The sequence below is a fragment of the Artibeus jamaicensis genome, unplaced genomic scaffold (assembly GCF_021234435.1).
Source record: "Artibeus jamaicensis isolate MK-2021 breed Jamaican fruit bat unplaced genomic scaffold, CSHL_Jam_final contig_777, whole genome shotgun sequence".
Classification (NCBI taxonomy): domain Eukaryota; kingdom Metazoa; phylum Chordata; class Mammalia; order Chiroptera; family Phyllostomidae; genus Artibeus; species Artibeus jamaicensis.
Window position 1 is genome coordinate 246,873 of NW_026521966.1, and position 25,738 is coordinate 272,610.

General features: G+C 48.8%; 3 protein-coding genes across 4 annotated transcripts; 2 read left to right on the forward strand and 1 right to left on the reverse strand.

Annotated features, from left to right (window-relative positions):
* The first annotated feature begins 740 nt into the window (after positions 1-740).
* On the forward strand, positions 741-2,741 carry PSMB6 (proteasome 20S subunit beta 6). The gene is made up of 6 exons (XM_037137126.2): positions 741-881; positions 1,285-1,352; positions 1,692-1,823; positions 1,939-2,068; positions 2,260-2,404; positions 2,525-2,741. The coding sequence occupies exons 1-6, from the start codon at positions 780-782 to the stop codon at positions 2,665-2,667; spliced, it is 720 nt and encodes a 239-aa protein (XP_036993021.2). The 5' UTR covers positions 741-779; the 3' UTR covers positions 2,668-2,741.
* A 2,211-nt stretch (positions 2,742-4,952) lies between these two features.
* Positions 4,953-5,947, reverse strand: CUNH17orf114 (chromosome unknown C17orf114 homolog). The gene is made up of 2 exons (XM_053672585.1): positions 5,875-5,947; positions 4,953-5,137 (listed from the first exon to the last, which is right to left on the reverse strand). The coding sequence occupies exons 1-2, from the start codon at positions 5,945-5,947 to the stop codon at positions 4,953-4,955; spliced, it is 258 nt and encodes an 85-aa protein (XP_053528560.1).
* A 3,952-nt stretch (positions 5,948-9,899) lies between these two features.
* On the forward strand, positions 9,900-21,356 carry PLD2 (phospholipase D2). Of its 2 annotated transcripts, XM_037137105.2 has the most exons (25): positions 9,900-10,010; positions 10,567-10,676; positions 10,808-10,938; positions 11,042-11,184; positions 11,618-11,723; positions 11,806-11,871; positions 12,014-12,072; positions 12,210-12,302; positions 12,394-12,546; positions 13,016-13,165; positions 15,604-15,687; positions 15,830-15,908; positions 16,672-16,782; positions 16,965-17,135; positions 17,524-17,647; positions 17,822-17,940; positions 18,032-18,145; positions 18,272-18,376; positions 18,593-18,681; positions 18,789-18,902; positions 19,060-19,109; positions 19,385-19,519; positions 19,741-19,894; positions 20,275-20,389; positions 20,640-21,356. In XM_037137105.2, the coding sequence occupies exons 2-25, from the start codon at positions 10,568-10,570 to the stop codon at positions 20,862-20,864; spliced, it is 2,799 nt and encodes a 932-aa protein (XP_036993000.2). In that variant the 5' UTR covers positions 9,900-10,010; position 10,567; the 3' UTR covers positions 20,865-21,356. The 2 variants fall into 2 exon arrangements, with proteins under 2 accessions (XP_036993000.2, XP_053528593.1); XM_053672618.1 differs by lacking the exons at positions 9,900-10,010; positions 10,567-10,676 and having other exon boundaries at positions 10,859-10,938; positions 11,026-11,184.
* The last annotated feature ends 4,382 nt before the right edge of the window (positions 21,357-25,738 follow it).

Here is a 25,738-nt window from a genome sequence, read left to right on the forward strand (position 1 = left end):
GATCAACAACACTGATCACTAGGGAAATGGAATAGAGAAATAAACACATCGACAGCATACCAATTCATACCCTCCAGAATGGCTAAAGTAAAAATACACAATAATGCTGACTGGCGTGCCTCAGTTGGGCGTCCTCCAGCAAACAGAAATGTTGCCAGTTGGATTCCTGGTCAGGGCACATGCCTGGGTTGTGGGCCAGGTTCCCAGTTGGGAGCATGTGAGTGGCAACCGAAAGATATTTCTGTCTTTCTCCCCCATCTCTAAAAATAAATCAATAACATCTTTAATAAAGAAAAATATACAACAATTAGTGAGGATAAGGAGAAGTTGGAATCCTCATGTGTGGCTGGTGGGGATGTAAAATGGGACAGCTGCTGTGGAAAACAGTTGCTGGTCCCTCAAATGTTAAAGTTACTATATGACCCACCAATTCCACTCCTAGGACTGTATATACACTACGTATACACCTCAAAGAAATGAAAACAGTGTGCACACCGTAAGTCAGAGGCTCAAGCCTGTTTTGAGGACTTTTTGAATTGCAACTCGGATCAAATATAGTAGCACTGCACAGTCCAACAGGAAACAATCCTTGCAGACTATTTGAGGGTATTGTTGTCTGCTAATTTGCCGGCCATGCTGCCATTAAGCGCTCACTGTCGCAAAAGAAACTTCTTTACAACCTTGGCCTAGCTTCGCCGCCTGAAGGCCCCAGAGCACTACTGAAGGGAGTGACAGAGCGCTTTACGACAGTTGCTTTGTGGCAGTACCGGAGGAGGAAGATGGCGGCCGCCTTAGTAGCTGCAGGAGGGGTGGGCCCAGCCCCAGCTTGGGGTCCCGAGGCTTTTACCCCCGACTGGGGAAACCGAGAAGTCTCCACAGGGGTGAGGAAGGACTCCGGGTTCAGGAAATGTGCACAAGTTTTAATGCAATGGAAGGATAGGCCTGAGTGCGTTGGGAGAACTGGGGCGGGGGCGGACGGAAGGTGGTCTGTGCCGTGCTGGAGGCAGGGGAGAGGTACCCTGAGTCTGCCGCGTGGTAATTTCATGATTGGGTGTAGAATTTTGGGATATTATGGGGTAGCAGGCTTACCACTGGGATGGACTCAGGGGTCTGAGGATTGGAATTCTGGTATTTCGCGGGTTTTTGAGGCCCTTCTGAGATTTGACAATAGGTCAGTGGTGTATGACTTTAGTACTCTAGGGACTGGATAGAAGGATCATTGAGATTTGTGTATGTTGGAGAATGTGCAGAGGCTGGGACTCACCCCTTTCTCCTTTTTCCCAGACCACTATCATGGCCGTGCAATTTGATGGGGGCGTGGTTCTGGGGGCCGATTCCAGAACAACCACCGGGTGAGCTCATGACACACATGTGAAAGGTCTTCCCGTCTTTCTCTTCCTTCCTTGCCTGCCAAGCCCATCCCTACTCTTTACAGACAACTCTGGCAGGGAGGTTTCTTCCCTCCCTGGAGATAGATTTGTGCCAGACTCTACGACTTCTCTATTACTCTCACCCTTCGGTGAAATTTTTGCGAAACTCAGTTCTCCAGCCTACTTCAGTTTGGATGAGAACTAATAGCAAATAGAGGAATTCATATTCCTGAGCCCTGAGAGAGAGGATAGAAATGGGTGGAGGTGGGAGACAAGTAGGATCCTTTCCCTCACTATTCTGCCATTCTTACTGTTCTGCAGGTCCTACATCGCCAATCGAGTGACTGACAAGCTGACCCCTATTCATGATCGTATTTTCTGCTGCCGCTCGGGCTCTGCAGCTGATACCCAGGCTGTAGCTGATGCTGTTACCTATCAGCTTGGTTTCCACAGGTGCTTGTGGGCTGGGGAGAAATGAGTATTTGAAGGGAGTTCGGACCTGAGGAGCCAAATGGTCTGACTCCCAGGTCCTGACTCTGCCTTCACTATAACTCCCCTCATCCTCTAGTATTGAGCTGAATGAGCCCCCGCTTGTACACACTGCAGCCAGCCTCTTCAAGGAGATGTGTTACCGATACCGGGAAGACCTGATGGCAGGAATCATCATTGCGGGTTGGGACCCCCAAGAAGGAGGGCAGGTCAGATGTTCCCCGCTGCCAGAGCAGTGGAGCCATGCTTTTGATTCTCTCCCCACCCCAGCCGTTTTCTTTGTCCAGCCTCCAAATCACTGTTAACTTTTCCCATATCAGTTCCACAATGTAGAGGTGAATGTACATGTGTTGCGGAGAGTGTACAACTGATGGCTCTTTGTCCTCCCTCCACCTGGCAGGTGTACTCAGTGCCCATGGGGGGTATGATGGTAAGACAGTCCTTTGCCATTGGAGGCTCTGGGAGTTCCTATATTTATGGCTATGTTGATGCTACCTACCGGGAGGGCATGGCCAAGGAGGAGTGTCTGCAATTCACTGCTAATGGTGAGAACTTGGGTTTCTGGGCCTGAGTTTCAACTCCCACACCCACGGCATGCCAACTTTCATCATTCTTTGCAGTGATCCCAGCATCTGACTCTGACCCACAACTGTCTTTATCCACAGCTCTCGCTTTGGCCATGGAGAGGGATGGCTCCAGTGGAGGGGTGATCCGCCTAGCATCCATAGAGGAATCGGGGGTAGAGCGGCAAGTACTTTTGGGAGACCAGATTCCCAAATTCACCATTGCCACTTTACCACCTCCCTGAATCTTGGGATTCTGAGATACAATAAGAAACATCCCATACTGACACAAAATTCAATAAACAGTTTGTGAAAGAGAGCTTGTGTGCTTTGGGTTCTTTTTTCAACATCAAGCTCAAACTTGCTTGGCCAAGTTTGTACAAGGCATCGAAGAGGAGCCTTTACAAAGGTAGTTTTCAAACCTCTTTCTTTAGGCAATCTTCCCCCACATTGCCTTTCCTCTGCTATAAATCTAGGTCCTTGTGACACCAGAGTCTTCTTGATATGGGAAGTACCAACAAATGGCCCTCTCCACACCCTCATTCAAGCCTGAGGTAGAGCTCAGAATTCTGACTAAAACTGGGGTCACCTCCCCTTAGCCTGCCTCCCGTCTATCATTATGGGTGGCTACTGGCCCTAAGACCAGAAGGACACCAGATCTCTGACTCAGGCTCATGGCCCCCTCTGTCCACACTCACCTCTGTCATCTCGTAAGGAGCAGCAGTGTGACTTTTATGGCTTTTGGGAGAAAGATGGGCATTGTTTACAACTGAAGTTTAAGACTGACATTGTGTGGGAGAGAGCAGCCCCTGGGAGTTCTGTGGGCCAGTTCCTGAAGCCGCCATTCCTGTGCAGAGTGTAATGATAATTTGGTCTTTAGCCCCTTGGATAGCAGGAGGAGAGTAGACTCTCGCCCCTGCAAGGCTGTCCCCACTCCAGCCAGGGACCTAAAAGAATTCAGTGGTGTTCATTGACAATGACCAACATTCTTAGCCTTGCCTCAGTCTTCTTTTCTCCCCAATATGGATCAGGGAACTGTAAGTCATGTTTGAAAAAAACTTTTGTTCTAGAATATAATCTTGCCCTATAGGATTTTGGAGGTGGCAGTAGGTGGGGCCCTGATTAAGTGAAGTGCAGAGAAGGATCTCGGTCCCCAAACATGTACCTCAAACTTAAAATAGGCAATAGAGAACTTAGATTTTACTGTGAAACCTGTTCTCCTGGTCCTCCCTATCTCAGGGCATCTTTGATTCCTCTCTTTCCCTTGTGCTCCACATTCAGTCTAACAGTAAGTCCTAAAAACTCTTCAAAAATGCATCTAGAATATACCTGCCTCTCAGCATCTCCACAGCATTCTCTTGAGCCAAGCCACCATCATCTCTTGCCTGGAAGATGGCAACCCTCTCTGCTACAGGGCCTTACTGCTTCTATACATGATCGTCTACAATCTTTCCACACAGCAACCAAAGTGATCTTTCCATGTAAGTGAAATCATGTTTAACATTCTGCTTAACATTCTTCAGGGGCTTCCCATTCTGTCTAGAGTAATATTTGAGCTCCTTACCAGGGCCTAGAAGACCCAGCAGTTCCCCTCAATCTTGACACTCCAGTCACTGGCTTTTTATCCTAGAACCCAAGAGGTTTTCTACTTCATACTTGCTCTTTTTGTTTGTTGCCTGGGGCTGTTCTTCCCTGATTTAAAAAATTATTTTTAGAGCAGTTAAGTCCACAACCAAGTTGACCAGAAGATACAGTGATTTCCCATATACCTTCTTGCCCTCACATGCACAGCCGCTCCCACTGTCGGCGTCCTGCACCAGAATAGTGCACTTTGTTTCCATAGGTGAGCTGACACTGACACATCATTCAGCTCAGCTCTGAATGGCACCTCATCAGAAAGGCCTGCCCTAACCACCTAAAATTTAAGAAACACCACCCCCTCCACCAGGCTCTCATATTACCCTGTTCAGTTTTCTTCATAGCAGCAGTTATTACTCTCTTGTATTATGCTTATTTATTTATTGTCTATCTTTTCTACTAGAAAGTAAGGTCAGTGAGAAGAGAGAATTCTTTCTGCTTGGTTCACTGGTATATCCTCAGTGCCTGGTAGAGAGTGGACACCCGATATTCACTGAGTGACTATGACAAACCTATCTGCTGTCCTGCCTAGCCCTCAGCCTCTCCAAGCTGCTCTCACCACACTCAGCTCTGAAGCTTGATTTCAGCAAACTTCCCACTAGTGACAACTTGGCTCTGCATTAGGTCAGCTGCATCAAATTCACCATGCATGTGTCTGTGCTCCGAATGCTGTACTTCCCACCTCAGCCCTATAACCAAGCCTAGTGCCTTGGCCCCATCTACTCTCTCATCCCAAACACACATGCACATACAAACAGCACTTGGCAACTCTGAATATATTTAATGAGAAGATCATGAGGGGCTTGGGGGAGCCAGAGTCTGAGATCACTGAGAAGTGGGGGGAAGGAAGGTTGCCAAGTCTTCCCAGAAGTTCAGCCCCTGGTTGTCCCGTTTAAATGGTGGAGTCATTGGCTGATGCTATGTCATGCAGCTGGTGTCGGAAGGAGAGTCGGGCTTTCCTGCTGAAGTAAGCACCAGACCCTAGGGAGGGTACCCCTCCCTCAGTACCCCCCTCAGTCATAATGGGGGCCATAACTGGGCTGGGGTCTGGATCTGGAGGGGCAGCTGGATCCAGACCTGAAAGGGAGATTGGAAAAAGAAGAGTTGTGAGTCTGGGTCTCCTCCCTTCCCTCTCCCCAACACTCCCACCCCCAGCAAGGAGGAAAAGTCCAGGGAAAACATCTGGGGATAATGGGAGAGTCTCGGTGGCATCAACAGGGAGAAAAAGGGAGGATGGTGACAGAGTGGGGCTGGCTTCACTGGCCTGAGACCTGTGCAGTTGCAAAGGGCCCCACATTAGAAAGGCCCCCATGCTAGGTGTACTGCTTGGCTGTCATCATCTTGAGATTATTTTTTTAATAATATTTTTTAAAGAGGTTATTATTTTCTTTCAGAGAGAGGGAAAGGGGGGAGAAAGAGAGGGACAGAAACATCCATTGGTTGCCTCTCCCAACACACCCATCAGGGATCTGGCCTGCAACCCAGGCATGTGCCCTGACTAGGAATTGAACTGGCAACACTTTGGGTTTACAGGCCGGTGCTCAATCCACTGAGCCACACCAGTTAGGGCATCAGCCAGGGCATCATCTTGAAATTCTTAATCATTTTTTTACTATGGCATCCCACTTACTCATTTTGTATCGGGCCCTGCAAAGTATTTAGCCAGCTCTATGGGGAGGTGATAGACCCACCTCCCAGTGGAAGGAAGACAGGCTGTCTTTTTCTCTTCACTAGCATAAGAACTTACCTTTCTCCCAGTGCACTTTATCTGTTTTGCCTGACAGCCCCCCCTTTTTCCTCAGTCTCCCCCATACCTGCTCTTCTTTCAGTCCCTCGCTGTCTCCGGCACTTACACCATGGGAAACACCATGCCTTCTTGAGCCCCATCTCAACAATGGAGGAGACCAGGGTGCTGGGAATGGCCAGGAGGGCCTCAGGAGAAGGGGTGTGGTTTCCAAGCCCCCCCACTGTGGGCAAAACTACCACTTAGCTTCAGACCGCCTGGTGATTATAGGCGCCAGGAGATGGAAGGGGGAGAAGAGGGTGGAGGGATACTACTCTGGAACACCTATCCTTTCATGCCCTCTTAATTTGGGGGCACTCTTTTCAGTGCGCAGGCTGGCGCTCAATCCACAGAGCCACACCAGCCAGGGCTGGGGTCATTCTTGCACCTCATGGAACGGTTGGCAGTGCAGAGACAGACAGAGGTGAAGGGACAGACAGGTACAGTGAAAATTCACATCAGCAGTACTGGACAACTTGGTGGCAGCCTACACACTGCTGGGGGTTCGTTCATATTTTCAAAGGAGAGTTTAGAACTCCCAAGATGTAAACTTTTGAGAAGTAGTTTATTTTTTTTAGAACAAGAAACTTTACTAGTCAGGGAAATATTATGTTCTCATTAAATGGTCTGCTAGCTCTTGTAACCCTTTTATGAAGATAATCGTAATTGATTAATTACCCTGTGCTAGGTAGATTCCAGGGACTTGTACCTGATTTCATGTTATCTCGGCAACAACCCTTTGAGACAAGTGTTGTTACTGTCCTGATTCCACAGACAAGGAGCAGGGGCCCTGAGGGATTAGGTGACTTGCCCAGAGTCACACAGGCAGTTGTCAGCAGGGCAGGAACTCCCACACATTCTCAACAGTCCGACCCCAGAGTCCACTCTGCCACCACACTGGGCTTTCCCAGCATGTCCCGGCCAGGCACTGATGCCCTCAGCCAGGTCTGGGGAGGTGGCCAGAGCCCGCCTGGGCTGGGAGCCTCAGGTCCAGAACACCCTGACCAAGGACTGTGAATGCCCTCTAGTAGAGCTGTGCACTATTATTCCCTGAGGGTGCACTGATGTGAGTGAGAAAGTTGGGAAGCACTGCTGACTACATTGCCTTAGACAGAAATTGTTGTTGTCGTTGTTGTGTTTTAAGATTTTATTTGTTTATTTTCAGGGAGAGGAGAAGGGAAGGAGAAAGAGTGGGAGAGAAACATCCATGTGTGATTGCCTCTGGTTCTCCCCTAACTGGGGTCCTGGCCCTAACCCCAGGCATGTGCCCTGACAGGGAATTGAACCAATCACCTTTTGGTTCGCGGGCCAGCGCTCAAGTCACTGAGCCATACCAGTAAAAATTTACACATAATTTAAGGCACACATCCTAGTGTACAATGCTATGAGTTTTGACAAGTGTATATACCCATGTGATCACCACCCTAGTCAAGATATAGGACATTTCCATCACCAGGTCCCCGTATGTGCCCCTTCACAGTCAATCTCTTCCCCACTCCCTGCCACAGGCAACTACTGATCGGATCTCCACCACTCTAGAGTGGTTTTCCCTGTTTCAGAACTTAATATAAATGAAACCATATAGTATTACTCTTTTGTAATACTTTCAGCATAATGGTTTTTAAATTCAGCATAATGGCTTTTAAATTCACCCATGTTGCATGTATTAACAGGGTTTTTTTTTTTTTTTGGATTAATGGCTTTATTAAGAGATAATTCACACATCATAAAATTCACACTTTTAACCTTTTGTCCAACATCTTTACAAGGCTGTGGTGGCAGCAGCTGCTCTGGAGTGTCCCTATAGTGCTAACAAGGACAAGGAGAAGAAAGATGCCTGACAGTCAGCCAAGAAAGACAAAGACCCGGTGAACAAATCTGGGGGCAAGGCCAAAAAGAAGTGGTCCAAAGGCAAAGCTGAGGACAAACTCAATAACCTAGTCTTATTTAACAAAGCAGCATATGGCAAACTCAGTAAGGAATTTCCCAACTACTAACATAAGTTTATAAGCCCAGCTGTTGTCTCAGAGACTGAAGACCCACCGTTCCCTGGCCATGGCAGCCCCTCAGGAGCTTCTTTGTAAAGGACTTATTCAACCAGTTTCAGAGCACAGAGCTCAAGTAATTTATACCAAGAACACCAAGGGTGGGGAGGTCCCAGATGCTGATGAAGATGTATTAACAACACATCCCACCAGCCAGCTGTACATTTTGAAAAATAAAACTTCATTAAATAAAAAGTTCACCATTTTAAAGTATACAATTCAATGGTTTTTACTGTATTCACAGAGCTGTGTAACCATCACAACCAATTCATAATATATTCAGACCCAAAAGAAAGTCCGTACCCATTACCAGTCCCTCCCTTGTTCTCCTCTGCTATTGGCAACCACTAATCTACTTTCTGTCTCTATGGATTTACTTATTCTGGACATTTCATATAAACGGAATCATAGAGAATGTGGTCCTTTGTGTCTGGCTTCTCTTTAATTTAGCATGTTTTCAAGGTTCATCCACATTTCAGCTTAGCAGTACATCATTCTTTTTTATGGCTGAATAATATTATGTTGTTGAGATTAAACTGCATTTTGTGCATCTATTCATCAGCTGATAGACATTTGGATGTTTCTACTTTTAGGCTAATTGAATAATGCTACTATGGACATTCCTGTACAAGTTTTTGAATGGACATGTTTTCAATTCTCTTGGGTATGTACCTAGAAGTGGAATTAGTGGGCCATATGGTAACTCTATGCTTAACATTTTAAGGAACTGTTTTCCAAGATGACTGTACTATTTTATACTTTATTCACTTTTATTGTTGGGTAATAAAGCCTATATACCACAAATTAATCAAAATAAAAAACTTCTCCTCAAAAAGCACCATTATTTTAAAAGGACAAACCACATTCTGGAAGAAAATATTTGCAATACATATATCTGATAAAGGAATTGTATCCAAATATATACATAAGGAACACTTACAACTCAATAAGACAAATAACATGGTTTTTAAAAACTTTAGCAAAACATTTGAACACTTTACGAAAGATCTACAAATGGCTAATAAGCACAAGAAACATGCTCAACATCATCAATAATCAGTGAAATGCAAATAAAACCACAGTGATGGACGATTTTACTGATTGGAATGGCTAGCACTGTAGAGCTCAAATGACAGTATCAAATGTTGACTACTTGTGGAACAAATGAAAATGAAAGATGAAACAACTGTTTTGTAACAGTTTGGCAGTTTGTTACAAAGATAAAGCACAGTTATTATATGACCCAGCAACTCCAATGCTAGCTATTTACCCCAGAGAAATGAAAACATATAACCACACAAAGACTTATACAGGAATGTTAGAGGAGTTTTACATTCACAATAGACAAAAACTAGAAACAGCCCAAATATCCATCGAAAGAAGAGATAAAGAAATATGCTTTGCTTTTTAAAAAATTACATTGTCCTTTACAACGTGAAAGTGTCCCTGTTTCCCTCTAGACTGTAAGTTTCAGGACCGCAGGTTCCTTGGCTGTCTTGTTCACTACTGCACTCTTCACGTCTGGCACGGAGCAAGTGAGCAATAGCTATTGTATGACAATGCAAGTTTGCGTACGTTCATGAATTTATGGCCACCATCCCTCGGGACTCTCACCGTTCCTGCCACTTAAAAACGCTGGCCAAAACAAGACCGGTGTGGTCCACTGCCTGCTCTGGAAGGGAGCACCCGCAGGTTCCCGGCCACGGAGGCGGGTCTCCATAGGGGCCGGGAAGGGCCCGGGCACCGCGTCCAGGCGGGGAAAGTGCGCGGCGTCCAGCGCCCGCAGGGAGGCAGCAGGGCACAACTGGACCGACGGCGCGGGACCGACAGACGAACTGGCTGACGGAGCTGGCCCCGGGACCACGCAGATCCACTGCGCAGGAGGCGAACCCCGAGCCAAAGGCGGTGCGCTCGGCGGAGGAGCCGGCTGGGCTGCGGGCGGCGGGGGCGGGACGGAACAGACGAGAATCCCGCGGAGGTGAGGCGGGGGGCCGTCCCGCCCCCGAGGGCAGGCCCAGAGCGCCGCTCCGCCCCGGCTCGCTGGGGTGTGGGCTCCAGCTCCGGCTCTTCTGCGATCCCTCTGCGGGGCTCCCCAGCGGCGGAGCTGGCCCGGGCTGCCAGGGTGAGGGGACAGGGCAGGGGGCGCCGCCAAGGACCCGGACCCAGGAAGTCGGGCGGGGTCCGGAATGAGCCGGGGCTGCGGGGCCTCCCGACTCAGCTGCGCGCTCAGATTTTGGGGTTTCCCTCCCAGGCTGGGAGCGCGTAACTTCCTCTTTTCCGCATGGACCACAGTTCCCAGCCGGCCTTGCCTAGTTTGAGTCCCGGTTGTTCCCAGCCCCTTGCGACCCCGGGTCCCCTTTCCTGGGCTTCTGCTCTGCCCCAGTTCAGAGACATCCGGGCCTGGCTGGGTGTTCTTGGCTGCGTGCCCCTGATTAGGGGACGGGAGGCGGGGTTCAGGGGTTCTGGATGAAGGACCGAGGTAGGGGATGGAGGTTAGAGGCAAGTTGGCGGGGCGTTGCTGATGCTGGGGCCATAATCCGAGAGAAAGTGGGAATTAATCAGGAGCTAGGCCCGTGGGTAAGAGGGGGAACTGAGGGCAGTGGAGAAGCGTGGGGGTAGGATAGAGAGCAGAGTTCTACAGGGTAGATCATTTCTCTAAGGCTTTCCCATATTCCTAGGATGATGGCTAACCCAGAAAGCCTCTTCTTTTCTGGGGGCGACCTGGACTCCAGCCAGTTACAGATGGAGCCAGATGAAGTGGATACTCTGAGAGAGGGAGAGGACCCAGGTACACCCTCAGGGAGAGGAGGAGGAGGAGAAGGAGGAGGAGGAGGAGGAGGAGGAGGAGGAGGAGGAGGAGGAGGAGGAGGCGGCCCAGACCTCCTGGAGTCTACACTCTTGCACTTTCTTTCCTTCTAGCTGACCGAATGCATCCCTTCCTGGCCATCTATGACCTTCAGCCTCTGAAAATGCACCCCTTGGTGTTTGCTCCTGGGGTTCCTGTCACAGCCCAGGTGGTGGGCACTGAAAGATATACCAGTGGATCCAAGGTAGCTGGGCTGGCACCAAGGGGCAGGTGTTAAGGGAGGACTGGCTAGAGTCGGGGGCTGTGACCCAACCAGAGAACATCCATTCAGTTCCTCAAACCCCCAGGTGGGAACCTGCACTCTGTATTCTGTCCGCTTGACTCATGGTGACTTTACCTGGACAACCAAGAAGAAGTTTCGTCATTTCCAGGAGCTACACCGGGACCTCTTGAGACACAAAGTCTTGATGAGCCTGCTCCCTCTGGCTCGGTGAGGGAGAATCAGACTGCTTCCTGTGAAAGACAGGTTCAGCTCACCCTGTGGCAACATGAGTTGTTACTGCCCCAGCCCCCGTCAGGTCTTCTGCCTGTCTTATCCCTGGCTCCAACCTTTCCTCCTCGAGGTACTTTCCTCCCACAACTCTGTCTGCTGGGCTCCCTCCTCTGGTCCTGGTTACCAGGAAACCTTCCCTGCTTAGCTCTCTCTGTCCATGGTTCTGTGCCAGTATCCTAGCCAGGTTGGGTGCCCAAAATGCCCTTGGTAGCCTCCCCCATGTCTTGTCTCTGTTCTTGGCATAGGGGGCCTTCCTTCTGCCAGCCTCCAGGTCTCCTCCCTTTCTCCAAGGCCCCATCTCCAGTGCTTCAGGAATCCAGGCCCTGAGCTGCCCAGCTCTTTCTTGACCCTCACCCCTTCCTTTCCACAGCTTTGCTGTTCCCTATTCTCCGGCCCCAGAGGAAGCTGACAGAGAGATGCCCTCTCTACCTCGAGCAGGTCCTGAGGGCTCCACCAGACATGCATCCAGCAAACAGGTGTGACCTGACACCTTCGGGGAGGTGTTGGTGTACAAATGGTTCTGGTCCTATCCGTCTCTATCTCCCATTTCTACTTCAGAAATACTTGGAGAATTACCTCAACCGCCTCCTGACCATGTCTTTCTACCGCAACTACCGTGCCATGGTAAGATTCAGGGGCTGGTTACCCGGGTCTCCTTAGGTGGAGCAGGATAATGAGACCCCCAAGGAGCAGAGGACTGGGGTCAATAGGGTCTGAGGGGCTGAAAGCTAGAGTCTGTCCTCTGAGCCTTTGTTTTCTTCTGCAGACAGAGTTCCTGGAAGTCAGTCAGCTGTCCTTTATCCCAGACCTTGGATCCAAAGGACTGTAAGTGTCTGACACTCCTCACCTAGCTGCCTGTAAACTTCTGAATCTCTCCCTGCTGGAGGATGGGGAGTACAGTGAAGAGTGGGCTAAGGGATCTGGATTCCCCATCCAGCATCTGTTCCTGATTTTTCCCACAGGGAAGGGGTGATCCGGAAGCGCTCTGGTGGCCACCGTGTTCCTGGCCTTACCTGCTGTGGCCGAGACCAAGTTTGCTATCGCTGGTCTAAGAGGTAAGGTCTGGAGTCAGGCAGCTGGGCTTTGAGTCGGGGTAGAAGGAGATCCCAAGGGTAGGGAGGAACAGATGGAGACCTTCTGCTCCAGGTGGCTGGTGGTGAAGGACTCCTTCCTGCTGTACATGTGCCTCGAGACCGGTGCCATCTCCTTTGTTCAGCTCTTTGACCCTGGCTTTGAGGTGCAGGTGGGGAAAAGGAGCACAGAGACGCGGTACGGCGTCCGGATCGACACCTCCCACAGGTAAGACCTCCCTTATGTGACAGACACCTGGGTAGTACATTGCCAGCCTCAGGCCCTGAGGGGAGTTTTGTGGAAGAACTCATGGAAGGAGGGAAGGCATTTCCATGATTTGGCCATTATTTGAAATTGGCCATGATTTGGAACCAGGGAGCTATTCTCACCAGATGCTTGGGACTGCTCTTAGGGTCCAGGCCCAGAGAAAGGGGCTGAGTAGAAGCATGGGGGAGGGACCCTTGATGGAAAAGAAATGCACTCCATTCATTCATTTATTCATTTAACAAACCTGAGTGCCTGCCACAACACTAGGTGAGAAGAACCTGGATGTGAAAAAGGCAGATACGTACCCTATGGAGTCGTGATGTAGGGACTAAGGGAGGAAGTGGGAAGGAGGTGATAGCTAAAGTGGGGAGGCTTCTGGGCCAGAGGTACCATATGTGAGGCCTGTGGTCCATTTCATCATGCTGTCTAGGTCGCTGATTCTCAAGTGCAGCAGCTACCGGCAGGCAAGGTGGTGGGGCCAGGAAATCACTGAGTTGGCCCAGGGCCCAGGCAGAGATTTCCTGCAGCTGCACCGGCATGACAGCTATGCCCCGCCCCGGCCTGGGACTTTGGCACGGTGGTAAGACACTGGCGTCCCTTCTGAGCTTGTCCACGGCCTTCTCGACCCCCTTGGTGTTTACTGAGTCTTTGATTGTCTTTTATCTCCCTTGACCTCAATACCCTTCCCCTTTGATTTCTCGAATCTCCCTGACCCCCTGGCCTCTTTTACCACACTGTTCTCTCTGATTCTTCTCTGATGTTTCTCACTCTCAAACTTGATAATCTGCTCTGATTCCTGAATAATCTGACCTCCTGTGATCTTTTGAACCTACTTTTACCACACTGACCAGACTTTGTGTTCTCTACGACCTCCTCAAATCTCTCCAATTTGTCCATTTCATTTAATAAGCATTTTCTAAGCATGATTCTATGCCATATCCAGTGGCAGGAGTAAGACACAGTCCAGTAAATGATTCAGTCATGAAACAATGGGAGCACGCCATGCTGGTGGTAGATACAGGTACAAGCACAGAGGAGCGGCATCTGCCGCACTGTGGGAATGTCAGGACTGGGCTTCCAGAAGACAAGATAAAGAAAATGGAAAAGGGCAGTCCATGCAGAGAAGCTAGAAATATAGCCTGCTGTGTTTGGGAACCACAGGTCTGTCTGTTGTTGCAGAGTGAGGAGTGACCAGAGAAGAGTCTGGGAATCGGCAGCCCCTCATATGAAGCCGAGGAGGTTGACTTTTATGATAGGCAGGGGGGAGTCATGGAAGGTGATGCTGAGATGTTTTTAACATAATAATAATAGCTAATACGTACTTAAGTAGCACTTGCTATGTGCCAGAACTATTCTTATTGTTTTATATATATTAACTTATTGAATCTTCCCAACAACCCTACAAGGCTGGCATGGTTATCCCCATTTTACAGGTGAGGAAACAGAGGCAAGGAGGAGTTAAGTCACTTGCCCAGGGTCACATAACTTGTAAACAGCGGAAGCAGGATGCAAACCCAGGCAGTCTGGATTAAGACCCTGCTCTTAACCATCATCCTAGAATGTTATTAAAAAGTCAAAAAACATGGAAACAAAGTCCTATTCGTTGCACAATCCTTCATTCCCTTTATTCCCAGCCTTTACTTCTTCCCTGTAGTCCCTCCCAACAATCCGTTTTCTCACCTCAGAAGTAACCTTGGCAGTAGTTGGAAATTTATCCTCCCAGATTTTTTCCAGCCTATGTGTTACTTTTTGTTTTAATGTAAATGAGGTCCTGTGCCCTTCTGTAGCATATTTTTCACTTAATACGTGTATTAGAGATTAGGCATGTAAGTTACTTCCCATTTTTTACTTTTTCCCCCCATTTTTCACTCTTGTTTTTTTGAAGATTTTATTTATTTATTTTCAGAGAGAGGGTAAGGGAGAAAGAAGGAGAGAAAGGAAAACATCAATGTGCAAGAGAAACATTAATTGGCTGCCTCTCACATGCCCCCATCTGGGGCCTTGGCCCACAACCCAGGCATGTGCCCTGACGGGATGGAACTGGAGATCTTTCAGTTCACAGGCTGGCACTCAATCCACTGAGCCACACCAGCCAGGGCCTGTTTTTCACTCTTATAAACAATGCTGTAATGAACATAATCTTTGCCTAAGCACTTAATAGGATATATTCCTAGGAGTGGAATTACTATGTGTATTTAATGGTATTAAAGGATATGTACATTTAATATTCTGATTGATACTGCCAAATTGTCATCTGAAAGGCTTATAAACAACGTACTCATAGTCTATGAGAATACCCACTTCCTGTTATGCTAGCATTAAATGTTACCGATTTAAATTTTTGCCAATCCAGTGAAAGTTATTTAATTTTACATCAGTTTTCTTGTTTACTAGTGAAATTGAACATCTTTCCTTATGATTGACCATTTTCATTTCCTCTGTGAACTGTTAGTTCTTTTTTTTTTAAACTAATTTTAACCTGTTCGATTTCTTTTTTTTTTTTTAAGGACTTTCTTTTTTTTTAAAGATTTTATTTATTTATTTTTAGAGGGGAAGGAGAGAGGGAGAGAAACATCAATGTATGGTTGCCTTTCATGCATCCCCTGCTGGGAACTGGCCTGCAGGGAACCAGCATGCAACCCAGGCATGTGCCCTGACTGGGAATTGAACTGCGATCCTCTGGTTCGCAGACCTGTGCTTGAACTGTTAGTTCTTATTCTCTGTTCACTTTTCGGTTGGTTTATATGATGTGTTGGAAGTCTTTACATGTGATGTATTAATCTTCCCAGTCTTTAGTCATTTTCTTTAGTTTGTAGTCTTTTCTAATTTTTAATTTTATTTAGCTCATACTAGCAAATTTACCCCACTTTGATACATTTTATACCATCTGACTTCTCTGGTCACTCTTGAGCTTTGACCCTGCTGTCACCTCTGACCCACGACTATCCTCTGGTCTTCACTCTCCAGAGCTTTCTGGCTTCTGACTTCCCTGACCTCCTTGGCTTGGCCTCCCCCCAGGTTTGTGAATGGGGCAGGTTACTTCGCTGCTGTGGCAGATGCCATCCTACGAGCTCAAGAGGAGATTTTCATCACAGACTGGTGGTGAGTGGGGGGAAAAGCCCAAGCAAGAAGGGATGGGAAGGGCCTATGGCACATCAATTTATGGGTCACAGGAGGGAGTCAAGAGGGAGGAGTGGCTAGTTGTCTGGGGCTTAGCTTATCCTCCTCACCCACCAAATCCCAGGTTGAGTCCTGAGATTTACCTGAAGCGTCCAGCTTATTCAGATGACTGGAGATTGGACATTATGCTCAAAAGGAAGGCGGTGAGGAGAGTGGTCAGGCTGGAAGGGAGGTGGGGTGGGGATAGCTTGTGGGTGGAGGTTGGTTAGAAGGGACCAAATCATGGAGGAACATAGGAATCTGAGGCTTCGGTGGGAGGAAACGTGCCCATCCTGCTTCAGTGTCCAGCAAAGCATCACTTCCTCCTCTTCCCTAAGGAGAACTGACACCTCCCTCTTTATGCTCCTCTTCTACCTGGTATGGACTTCCCTCCTGGTACCCATTGCACTTTATAGTGTTACCTGGGTGTGTAATGTCTATTTCTCACTGGATTGGTTAATATCACTAGTTCCAGGACAAGGCACAGTGCCTGCCATGTTGGAGGCATCCACAGATGTTGATGGATGGGAGGAAAGATAAGTGGATGATAGAGAGTGGATAGGTGAAGGGATGGGTAAATAATGGAGAGGGAGATATATGGAAGGATATGAGTTTGGAAAGGTGGATTAACAGGAGGGTGGGTGGGTAGTTGGATAGGCAGTAGGTAAGGGGATGAGTAAATGGGAAGATGGATGGATAGATAATGGTAGGTAATTGGGTAGATACGTAGGTGTATGAATGAGTGAGTGGATTGCTCATCCATTGCTAAGTGACAAAACACAATGCAGGGTGTAAGTGGCAGAGCATCGAGTCTCTAGGCTGGGTGGAGGGACATCCAGGAATCCTGAGCAAGGGGAAGGGTTTGACAAGATAGAAAGGGGACATTCTGAGAGAGGCATTAGGATCTGATACCCTGCACACCGCCAGGAGGAGGGTGTCCGTGTGTCTGTACTGCTGTTTAAGGAAGTGGAGTTGGCCTTGAGCATCAACAGTGGCTATAGCAAGAGGGCACTGATGCTGCTGCACCCCAATATAAAGGTAACTCATGCCTCAGAGACCCCTCCTACGCTACAGCCTCCCTCACCACACTTCCCCATCTTCTTCACCATCCCTTTCCTTAAACATCTTATCATTCTAACTTTCCATCTTCCTACCAACATCACCTCTTGTCTATCTCTTACCAGAGCCCACCCTCATGACCTCTTCCATGCTTGCTCCAGGTGATGCGCCACCCAGACAATGTGACACTGTGGGCCCATCATGAGAAGCTCCTGGTGGTGGACCAAGTAGTAGCCTTTGTGGGAGGGCTGGATCTTGCCTATGGCCGTTGGGATGATACGCACTACCGACTGACTGACCTTGGAGACTCCGCTGTTTCAGCTGCCCCAGAGGTAACCCCCCAAGGGCTTGCTGAACTCTGCCAAACTCAGCTAACTGAAATTCATAGCCCTTCCCAGCTCTCCTTTCCCTTCCAGTCATTCCAAGTACTATCCACACTCAGTATTCCTTGGCCCTCCTGGAACCACTTTGAAGATATAATGACCCAGTCCCTTTCCCATTTCCACTAACCACACTCTCCCCATATACCAGTTTCTCTAAGAAGTGCAGCTGAAGGGGAGGGCTGGGAAATCAGACTGTTTCATTCTTACTCTCTGTGTCTCTGTCTCTCTGTCTCTCTGTCTCACGTCCCTTCAGTGTTCCTATCTTCTGTTTGGCCCTGGCTCTGTATGGCCCCCATGACCTCCCCTTGCCCACGGCTTGGGTATGTTCCCCTCACAGCCTCCCACCCCGTGCTCAGACTCTCCAGCCGTCCCAGACCACCCTCACAGCCAGTTCTGGCTGGGCAAGGACTACAGCAATCTTAACACTAAGGACTGGGTGCAGCTGGACCGGCCTTTTGAGGGTGAGGATCCCCAAGGGCTCTGAGCAGGGGAAAAAAGTCAGAGCTGGGACTGAGAAAGGGGCAAGCTGGGTCAAGGATAATGCAGACTTCCCTTTGGTCAGCTCCTCCTCCCTGCCTCATGTGTCCCCAAGACACCATCCCTGACCTCTCTTCTGACTCTTCTGGGACCCCCAGATTTCATTGACAGAAAGACCACACCCCGCATGCCATGGCGGGATGTTGGGGTGGTTGTCCATGGCCCACCTGCCCGGGACCTGGCCCGACACTTCATCCAGCGCTGGAACTTTACCAAGGTGCTCACTCCCTCCTGCTGGTGCTCCAGATTGGGAGGGAACCAGGCTCAGCTTGCCACCTCCCATTGACTCTGCTGGTCCTCTACCTCAGACTACCAAGGCCAAGTACAAGACACCCATGTACCCTTACCTGTTGCCCAAGTCCACCAGCACTGCAAACCAGCTCCCCTTCACACTCCCAGGGGGGCAGTGCACCACTGTGCAGGTGAGACCCCAACTTCAGCCTGCCCCCAGTCCTTCCTCCCTTTAGTTCACTCTTCCTGACCTTAGAGCCCTCCAGACTCCTGCCCTCCTGGGGTCAGGAGCCACATCACATTTACTGTTCCCCCAGGTCTTGCGGTCAGTGGACCGCTGGTCAGCAGGGACTTCGGAGAACTCCATCCTCAATGCCTACCTGCACACCATCAGGGAGAGCCAGCACTTCCTCTACATTGAGGTCTGACCAGGGGGAGGAGGGAAGAAAATGGAGGAGATGTTCCAGGAGGGAGACTTAGGATGTCAGCAGGATCACTGCTGTGGGCTGGTGTGGCTGGGCCCGGAGAAGAGCAGAAGCCTGGGCTGGGGACCTAGACTGGAAATGAGGATGGCAGCTGAGAGCTGAGGGCAGGGGCAGGGACCTGGTGCTGATGCCTCGCTTTGGTCCCTGCCCCAGAATCAGTTCTTCATTAGCTGCTCAGATGGACGGACAGTTCTGAACAAGGTGGGAGATGAGATTGTGGACAGAATCCTGAAGGCCCACAAGTAAGGTGGATTGGCAGGAGGCGGGAGATTGTGGGTATGATTTAAACCCACCTGGGGGGGTGGGGCTTTGGGGAGAAATCACCCCTCTGACTCTACCCCTTACCCAGACAGGGGCAGTGCTTCCGAGTCTACGTGCTTCTGCCCCTGCTCCCAGGTTTTGAGGGTGACATCTCCACAGGGGGTGGTAACTCAATCCAAGCCATTCTGCACTTCACCTACAGGTAACTTATAGGGTCTCCATGGCCCCATTCACCCATGCCTCCCTCCTGGTTCTATTCCAACCCCTTCCCACTAGACTTTTGAGATCTGCCTCTCTCCTGGCATCTGTCACCCCTTCCTCCAGCCTTCGTTTCTCTCACCCATATTTTTTTCCCTCAGGACCCTGTGTCGTGGGGAACATTCAATTCTACATCGCCTTAAAGCAGCCAGTGAGTTCTGGGGTCTGGGGGCTCAAGCCCTGGACCCCTGGGGAAGGGGAGATCAGGGACCTGGAGACCCAGGTGAACAGAAGGAGTCTATCATACCTGCGTGCTTCTGGGGCTAATGCCCTGAGGCCACAGGTGGTCTGTCAGCAACGGAGAAAGAAGTACATAGACCAGGCTGTAAAGGGCTTCTGAAGTGAGGAGGTGGGTGGGACAGGGCTCCCTCTGCGCTGCGGGGCACCTCTCACCTTAATCCCCCTCCCCATCTCTTTTGCTTACAGTGGGTACAGTATGGCGGGACTATATGTCTATCTGTGGACTCCGTACCCACGGAGAGCTGTGTGAGCACCCAGTCTCAGAGCTCATCTATATCCACAGCAAGATGCTCATTGCAGATGACCGGACGGTCATCATCGGTCAGTGCTGGATCTGGGTCCCTGGCAGCAAGAGCAGGGTGGGAGAGGTGGAGCAGGACCCAATCAGGGGCAGGGGGATGACTGCCACTGAGGCCCAGTGGGATGGAGGGATGGAGGCCAAAGAAGGTGTGTTGCTCACAGGCATGTGCTCTGGTAGAGGTGATGGGGTGGAAGGGTCCCCTGGCCTCAGGCAGACACAATATGTTCTGTACCAACCCCAGGCTCTGCAAACATCAACGACCGGAGCCTTCTGGGAAAGCGGGACAGTGAGCTGGCCGTGCTGATTGAGGACACAGAGATGGAGCCATCCCTCATGGATGGCATGGAATATCAGGCGGGCAGGTTTGCCTTGAGTTTGCGGAAACACTGCTTCAGGTAGAGGCCTGGTTGGGTGCTAGATGGTGTGGCGGGAGGTGGAGGGGTCGGGGGTCTGCCTGTTGAGCAGGTGGGAGAATTATTTAGACACAGTGTCGGATTTCTCAATAGGCAGACTACTCAACTTTGAGGTGCCAGCAAGGTAGAGACACCCCAAAATGAGAAAAAATACTTTTAAAATAATTCGATATATTTTTAAAGCATCAAAGTAGTCACCAAAGTAGAGACAAATGAAGGCTCTGTTGGACTCATTGACACTATTTTATTGTTTAGCACTGTATCCATTCTGAATGACCTAGGTAGGCACAGCATAACTTCCCTGGTATTCAGGCTCTCTAAGGATCTTAATCCGGCCCTGCTTGGACCCCTTTCTCCTGTAGCGTGGTTCTAGGGGCAGATGCCCGGCCAGATCTGGATCTCCGAGACCCTGTCTGTGATGACTTCTTTCAGTTGTGGCACGATATAGCTGAGAGCAATGCTAATATCTATGAGCAGGTAGGCATTGAGGGGAGTGGGCGGAGGGCATTTCATGGATTATCCTGTTCATGGCGGGATGGAGAGAAGCCACACCACACCGCTATCCCCAGAAGGGGCATGGGAGTCTGGGGTCATATCATGGGATTCAGTGGCTCAGGGTTGGTGTGCCAGGAGATGGTGTGAGGATGGGGGCGTTCAGCTCAGCTGGGTTGGGCTCTTGGCAAGGTCTCCCCAAATCTTATTGGCTTCCATGCCTCCTCCCCCCCAGATCTTCCGCTGCCTGCCATCCAATGCCATTCGTTCTCTGCGGGCACTCCGGGAATATGTGACTGTGGAGCCCCTAGCCAGGGTCAGCCCTCCCTTGGCCCGGTCTGAGCTCACCCAGGTCCAGGGCCATCTGGTACACTTTCCCCTCAAGTTCCTGGAGGATGAGTCTTTGTTGCCCCCGCTGGGTAGCAAGGAGGGCATGATACCCCTAGAAGTATGGACATAGCTGCACCTCCAGCCAGAAGAGGTCCCTAGCTGCTGGGCTCAAAGTCTGGCTCCCCGCCCCCTGACCTTGAGGACTGAGGGCAACGCCTTTTGAGACCTGTGGGAGGCAGCATCTCTGAAGGGAATGAGAGAAGTGACAGAGGACCCTTTCATGAGAAGCAGCCAAAGAGGACACTCCCACCCCTGGGCTGGTGAGACAGGAGGGTGTCCCAGAGAAGTTCATCCTCCCTGCTGCCCAATTCAAACCACTGCTACAGAGGAGAAGCAAACCTCCTGCCAGGAAGCCTGGGGCAAGACTTCCCATCCTTCCCTTCCTCTGCCCCAGGGCCTCTTCCAGCCTGTTGCTGCAAGGTGGAGGGAAGGATGAAGCCCCCCCTGGCTTCAGCCCTCACAGAGAGGAGGGATAGAGGGTGCACACTGAATCCCTCCACCAACCTGCTGACAGACACTAACTTTATATCAGTTTAATAAGCGTTTCATAAATAAAACAGTAGAAAACATCCATGCCTCTTCCTCAAAATGAGTATTTGTCTCAGCCACCCCCCACCCACCTGCCTACACATAGCACTAGGCTTCTTCACCTTGTTGCCACCCCACCCCTTTCTTCCTGCCATCTCCATCTCCACGGTACTTGTCTGCGGCTTTAGGAGCTCCATCACCTAGCTGCTGGGAGGAGAAGTTCACACAATACTGCCCGGGTAGAAGGAAACCGGGACACCTGGAGAACAGGGGGCTGATGTTGCAGCTGCAGGTGAGGGCGGTGCATAGAGAAGATCCTGGAGGAGCTGCCTTCTGTTCCTCAAGTGACAGTACAGGGAGAGGCTCAGGGAAGCCCCTTGTAAAGCGGCTAAGGGCATAGATTTAAAGTCAGGAAGAACAGGGCCCATATCCTGGAGTTATCACTTAACAGCCAAGGTGCCTTCTCAAGTCATCACTTCTGGGCCTGTGATCCCAACTGGGAAATGGGAATGATACATAACTGGCTTGCCGTAAGATTCAGTCATTGACTTAAATATTTACTGAGCACCTGCAATTTGCCAGACACTGTTCTAGACTCATAGAAGTGAGTACAATGAAATCCCCACCCTCATGGGGCCCCCTTAGGCACACATGTCCTGAAGCCTCACTGTCCAGTACAGTAGCCACTAGCCACATTTGGCTATTTATCTTTAAATTAATTAAAACTAGAATAATTAAAGATTTTATGTATCATTTACACTAGCCACATTTCAAGTGTTCGCTTGTTGCTAATGGCTAGCATATTGGACCGTGCAGGTATAGAGAAATCATATTCTTTGGGTGAACAAAGTTCTGTTGGATGGTGCTGCTCCAGAGGAGGGGAAGAGAGAAAATAAAGGCTATAGTCCACAGAGAGTATATAGCATACACCAGATCGAGAACGGTTATCTCCTAGGGTGGGTGGAGGAAAAGGGATAACAGGTATAGTGTACAGAGAGCACTTTAAGTTAATCAGTGACTTGTATTTCTTAAGCTGAGTGGTAGGTATATGAACTTTTATTATGTATAATCCTATCTTTTTATATATCTGAAGTATTTTGCAATTAGAAAAAGCTTAGCACCTGTCCTGGCTCTTGCCCTTCATTCCCCCAAGCCCCATTCCACAGTCTCTAATTGACCCCAGGGGAGTAGAGTGAGGAGTTTAGGAAGCTTTTCTGGAAGAGGGGTATGCTGGTAGGTGATGTAGAGAGAGGAAATGCTGTTGTCTTGTTCCCATCCTTTCAAGCCCAGTCCTTCCTTCCTCTGAAGAAGCTATTTCCATACATGAAATCCCCCCTCCCACAATTAGCGGTCCCCTGGTACTAATTGGCATTCTGCTAATTAGCCTCATTTTCAGCACTAAGTGCCTCTTTCCCTAGGGTACCATTACCTCGTTAACTGTGGAGTGGGGTGGAGGCAGCGCTGCTGGGGCTGGACCAGGGGCTGGGGCTGGACCAGGGGCTGGGGCTTGGTGGGCTTCTGTTTCACACTGTCCGTCTATCTTCCCGTCCTTACACACATCAGTCCTGAGTTTTTTAAATGGAGGCCACCCCAGTGCAGGGAAAAGAGTAGTGGCTTGGACTTGGAAGAGTCAGCTCTAGACCAGCAATTTTCAACCTTTTTCATCTCACGGCACACATAAACTAATTAATAAAATTCTGCAGCACACTAAAAAAATATATTTTTTGCCAATGTGACAAAAAAATAGGTATAATTTTGATTCATTCACCCAGACAGGTATTGTTCTATTGGCTGTTGTCATTTTTTAATTTGACAATCTAAGGGTTTTCCCTTAGCGCCCCTGACTAAATAATCAGGTATTGCATGTTGTAAAATTTCTTGTGGCACACCGGTTTAAAATCGCTGCTCTAGACCCAGGTTAAAGAGAGTGAATTCAGCCTCCCAAGGTGGGTGGGAGGCACCGAGGGCGACTGGGCCTGTGTAAAATGTGCATTCGTCGCCCAGAAGCACCACAATTTATCTTATTTTTAATATATTAACTTCATGTCTGAGCTCTCTACGTTTTATTTAAGGATACATACGCACACACACAGAAGTGGCAAAAGTAGGTTAGTGATAACAATAATACAATAATTAATAAATAAATAATACTCCTCGGGTGGGTAGCTCAGTTGGTTTCAGTGTCATCACGACATGCCAAGGCTGTGGGTTTGATCCCTGGTGAGGACACATGCAGAAGTCAAGCAATGAATGCGTGAATGGGTGGAACACCCAATCGATGTTTCTCTCTCTTTCATCCATAAAAGGAAATAATACAAGAATATGCGCTGGCTGGTGTGGCCCAGTGGATTGAGTGTGGCCTGTGAACCAAAGGGTCACTGGTTTGATTTCCAGTCAGAATACATGCCTGGGTTGCAGGCCAGGCCCCCAGAGAGGGCATGTGAGAGGCAACTACACATTGATGTTTCTCTCCCTCTTCCCCTCTGTCTAAAGGTAAACAAAATCTTTAAAAAAAATACAAGAATAAACTTTGTGTTTTATATACTCACAACTGTAAACCCACTTTTGCCAACCCCTGTATATATAAAAGTAGAGAATTAAGATAACGAAGCCTCAAGTATCTGCCTAATCTGTACTCCAACTTTGGTAATTATCAGCAGGGGTCCAATCTTGTTTTCCTCTCCCCCAGATTAACAGCCTCTCGAGGTTTGGATGGCCATTTATCCTATCACCGGGATCTTCATTTGCTCATTCAGCGATTCTGTATCTCTTAATTGCACACTGCCTCTGAGTCAGGCATTAGTAAGTTTATTGAGGACTTAGTATATGTCAAGTGCTTTTCATACTTAAATTTTTTAAATTATTTATTTATTTATTTATCTATCTTTAGAGGGGAAGGAGAGAGGGAGAGAAACATCAGTGTATGGTTGCCTTTCATGCATCCCCTGCTGGGAACTGGCCTGCAACCCAGACATGTGCCCTGACTGGGAATCGAACTGCGATCCTCTGGTTCGCAGGCCTGTGCTCAATCCGCTGAGCTACACCAGCCAGGGCTCATACCTAATTTTATACTACCTTCCTTGTTACTGTCTCTATTTTATTTCTATTTTACAGATGATAGACTTGAGCCTCATAGAAATTTAATGATTGCCAAAGCACTAACTTCAAGTTCTTTGTTTTTTCTTACTATCCCGTGGTCTTGACCTTGAATTACTATATATCACAGTACCTACCCAGACAACAGAGGCCTTCATGCCTTTAATCACTTATGTGTTACAGAACCACTAGTCAGTGCCAGGCCCTGTGCTGAACATAACTGACATAATTCCTGTCTTTAAGGAGAGTCAATAGACATTTACAATTCAATGCGCTAAATGTTACCATGGGTTTTAAGCCAGGCAAAAATAGAAGAGTCAAACTCAATCTTGGTGAATCAAGGAAGTCTTCATGGAGAAGGTTTAGGACAAAACAAGTAGAACAAAACAAAGGGCAGCAGGCATGCTTAGAATATTCCAGGGAGAATAAACAGGAGTGCAAAGGCTAGAGGAGGGTCTACTGAGTTCTGAGAACTAATTTTAATATGGCTAGACTATGTGGGGTTCAATGGTGGAATACTGAAAAACAAGGCAGGAGAAGCAGGCAGAATCTTGAAGTGTCTTTGATGTCACACTTCAAACCCTACTCAAAAGACAGTAGTCAGTGAAGGGTCTTAAATAGGCGAGTGACACCAGATTTGAGTTTTAGAAAAATCGCTATGGGTATAGGGAATTGATTTAAGGGGGTTGGACAAGGAGAGGAAATAGGAGGCTGAAAAGAATAGTGGAGGTGAGTAGGGATTGTGGCTTGCACAAAGACAATGGCAAGGTAAATAGGTGGGCAGGGGAGCAAGACTGGTTGTGCCTCTGAAAGTACTAAGGAGAAGGATCCTGAAGGGAGGGTGTTAGCCCCTTTCCAAGGGCTTTTCATTCAAACTCTCCTAAATGACGTTTTCATTATGGCTGGTGGTGGGGTCTTGCAGAGATAGTATTGTTTTTGGAAGTGATCTTGAAGATCAGCCTTCTCCGTCAACATCACAACAAAAGGCCCAGAGAAGCAAAGCAACTTGCTTAAGGTCACACAGCAAGTCAGTGGCAAAACGTAACTCCTTATCCTTCATCTAGCATTAGCTGGGCTCCAGGGAGGCTAATGGCTGGGGGTGCTGTGCCAACATGGGTAGACCTAAAGTAATCCACGCAAGATGTGACGGGGTTAGATTCCTCCTCCTCTCCACCTCTCCCTGCCATCCTTTCCCCTACACGTGGCTCCAGTGATTAGTCAATGAATAATTGTTGAAACAATTCCTTTGTACAGCAAAAGCGGTTTCAGAGATTAAGGTCTACGGTAACAGTATCTATCTTGAGAACTCAGATCCCCTCC

What these genes read in the sequence shown, in the direction of transcription:
- CUNH17orf114 (XM_053672585.1), bottom strand. Translation starts at nt 5,947, where the DNA reads ATGGGGCTCAAGAAGGCATGGTGTTTCCCATGGTGTAAGTGCCGGAGA. An exon ending in AGGGACTGAAAGAAGAGCAG is followed by an intron (nt 5,138 to 5,874) that starts GTATGGGGGAGA and finishes TCTCCCTTTCAG; the next exon opens with GTCTGGATCCAGCTGCCCCT.
- PSMB6 (XM_037137126.2), top strand. Translation starts at nt 780, where the DNA reads ATGGCGGCCGCCTTAGTAGCTGCAGGAGGGGTGGGCCCAGCCCCAGCT. An exon ending in TATCAGCTTGGTTTCCACAG is followed by an intron (nt 1,824 to 1,938) that starts GTGCTTGTGGGC and finishes CTCATCCTCTAG; the next exon opens with TATTGAGCTGAATGAGCCCC. An exon ending in ACCCCCAAGAAGGAGGGCAG is followed by an intron (nt 2,069 to 2,259) that starts GTCAGATGTTCC and finishes TCCACCTGGCAG; the next exon opens with GTGTACTCAGTGCCCATGGG.
- PLD2 (XM_037137105.2), top strand. Translation starts at nt 10,568, where the DNA reads ATGATGGCTAACCCAGAAAGCCTCTTCTTTTCTGGGGGCGACCTGGAC. An exon ending in TTATGCTCAAAAGGAAGGCG is followed by an intron (nt 15,909 to 16,671) that starts GTGAGGAGAGTG and finishes GCACACCGCCAG; the next exon opens with GAGGAGGGTGTCCGTGTGTC. An exon ending in TGCTGCACCCCAATATAAAG is followed by an intron (nt 16,783 to 16,964) that starts GTAACTCATGCC and finishes TGCTTGCTCCAG; the next exon opens with GTGATGCGCCACCCAGACAA.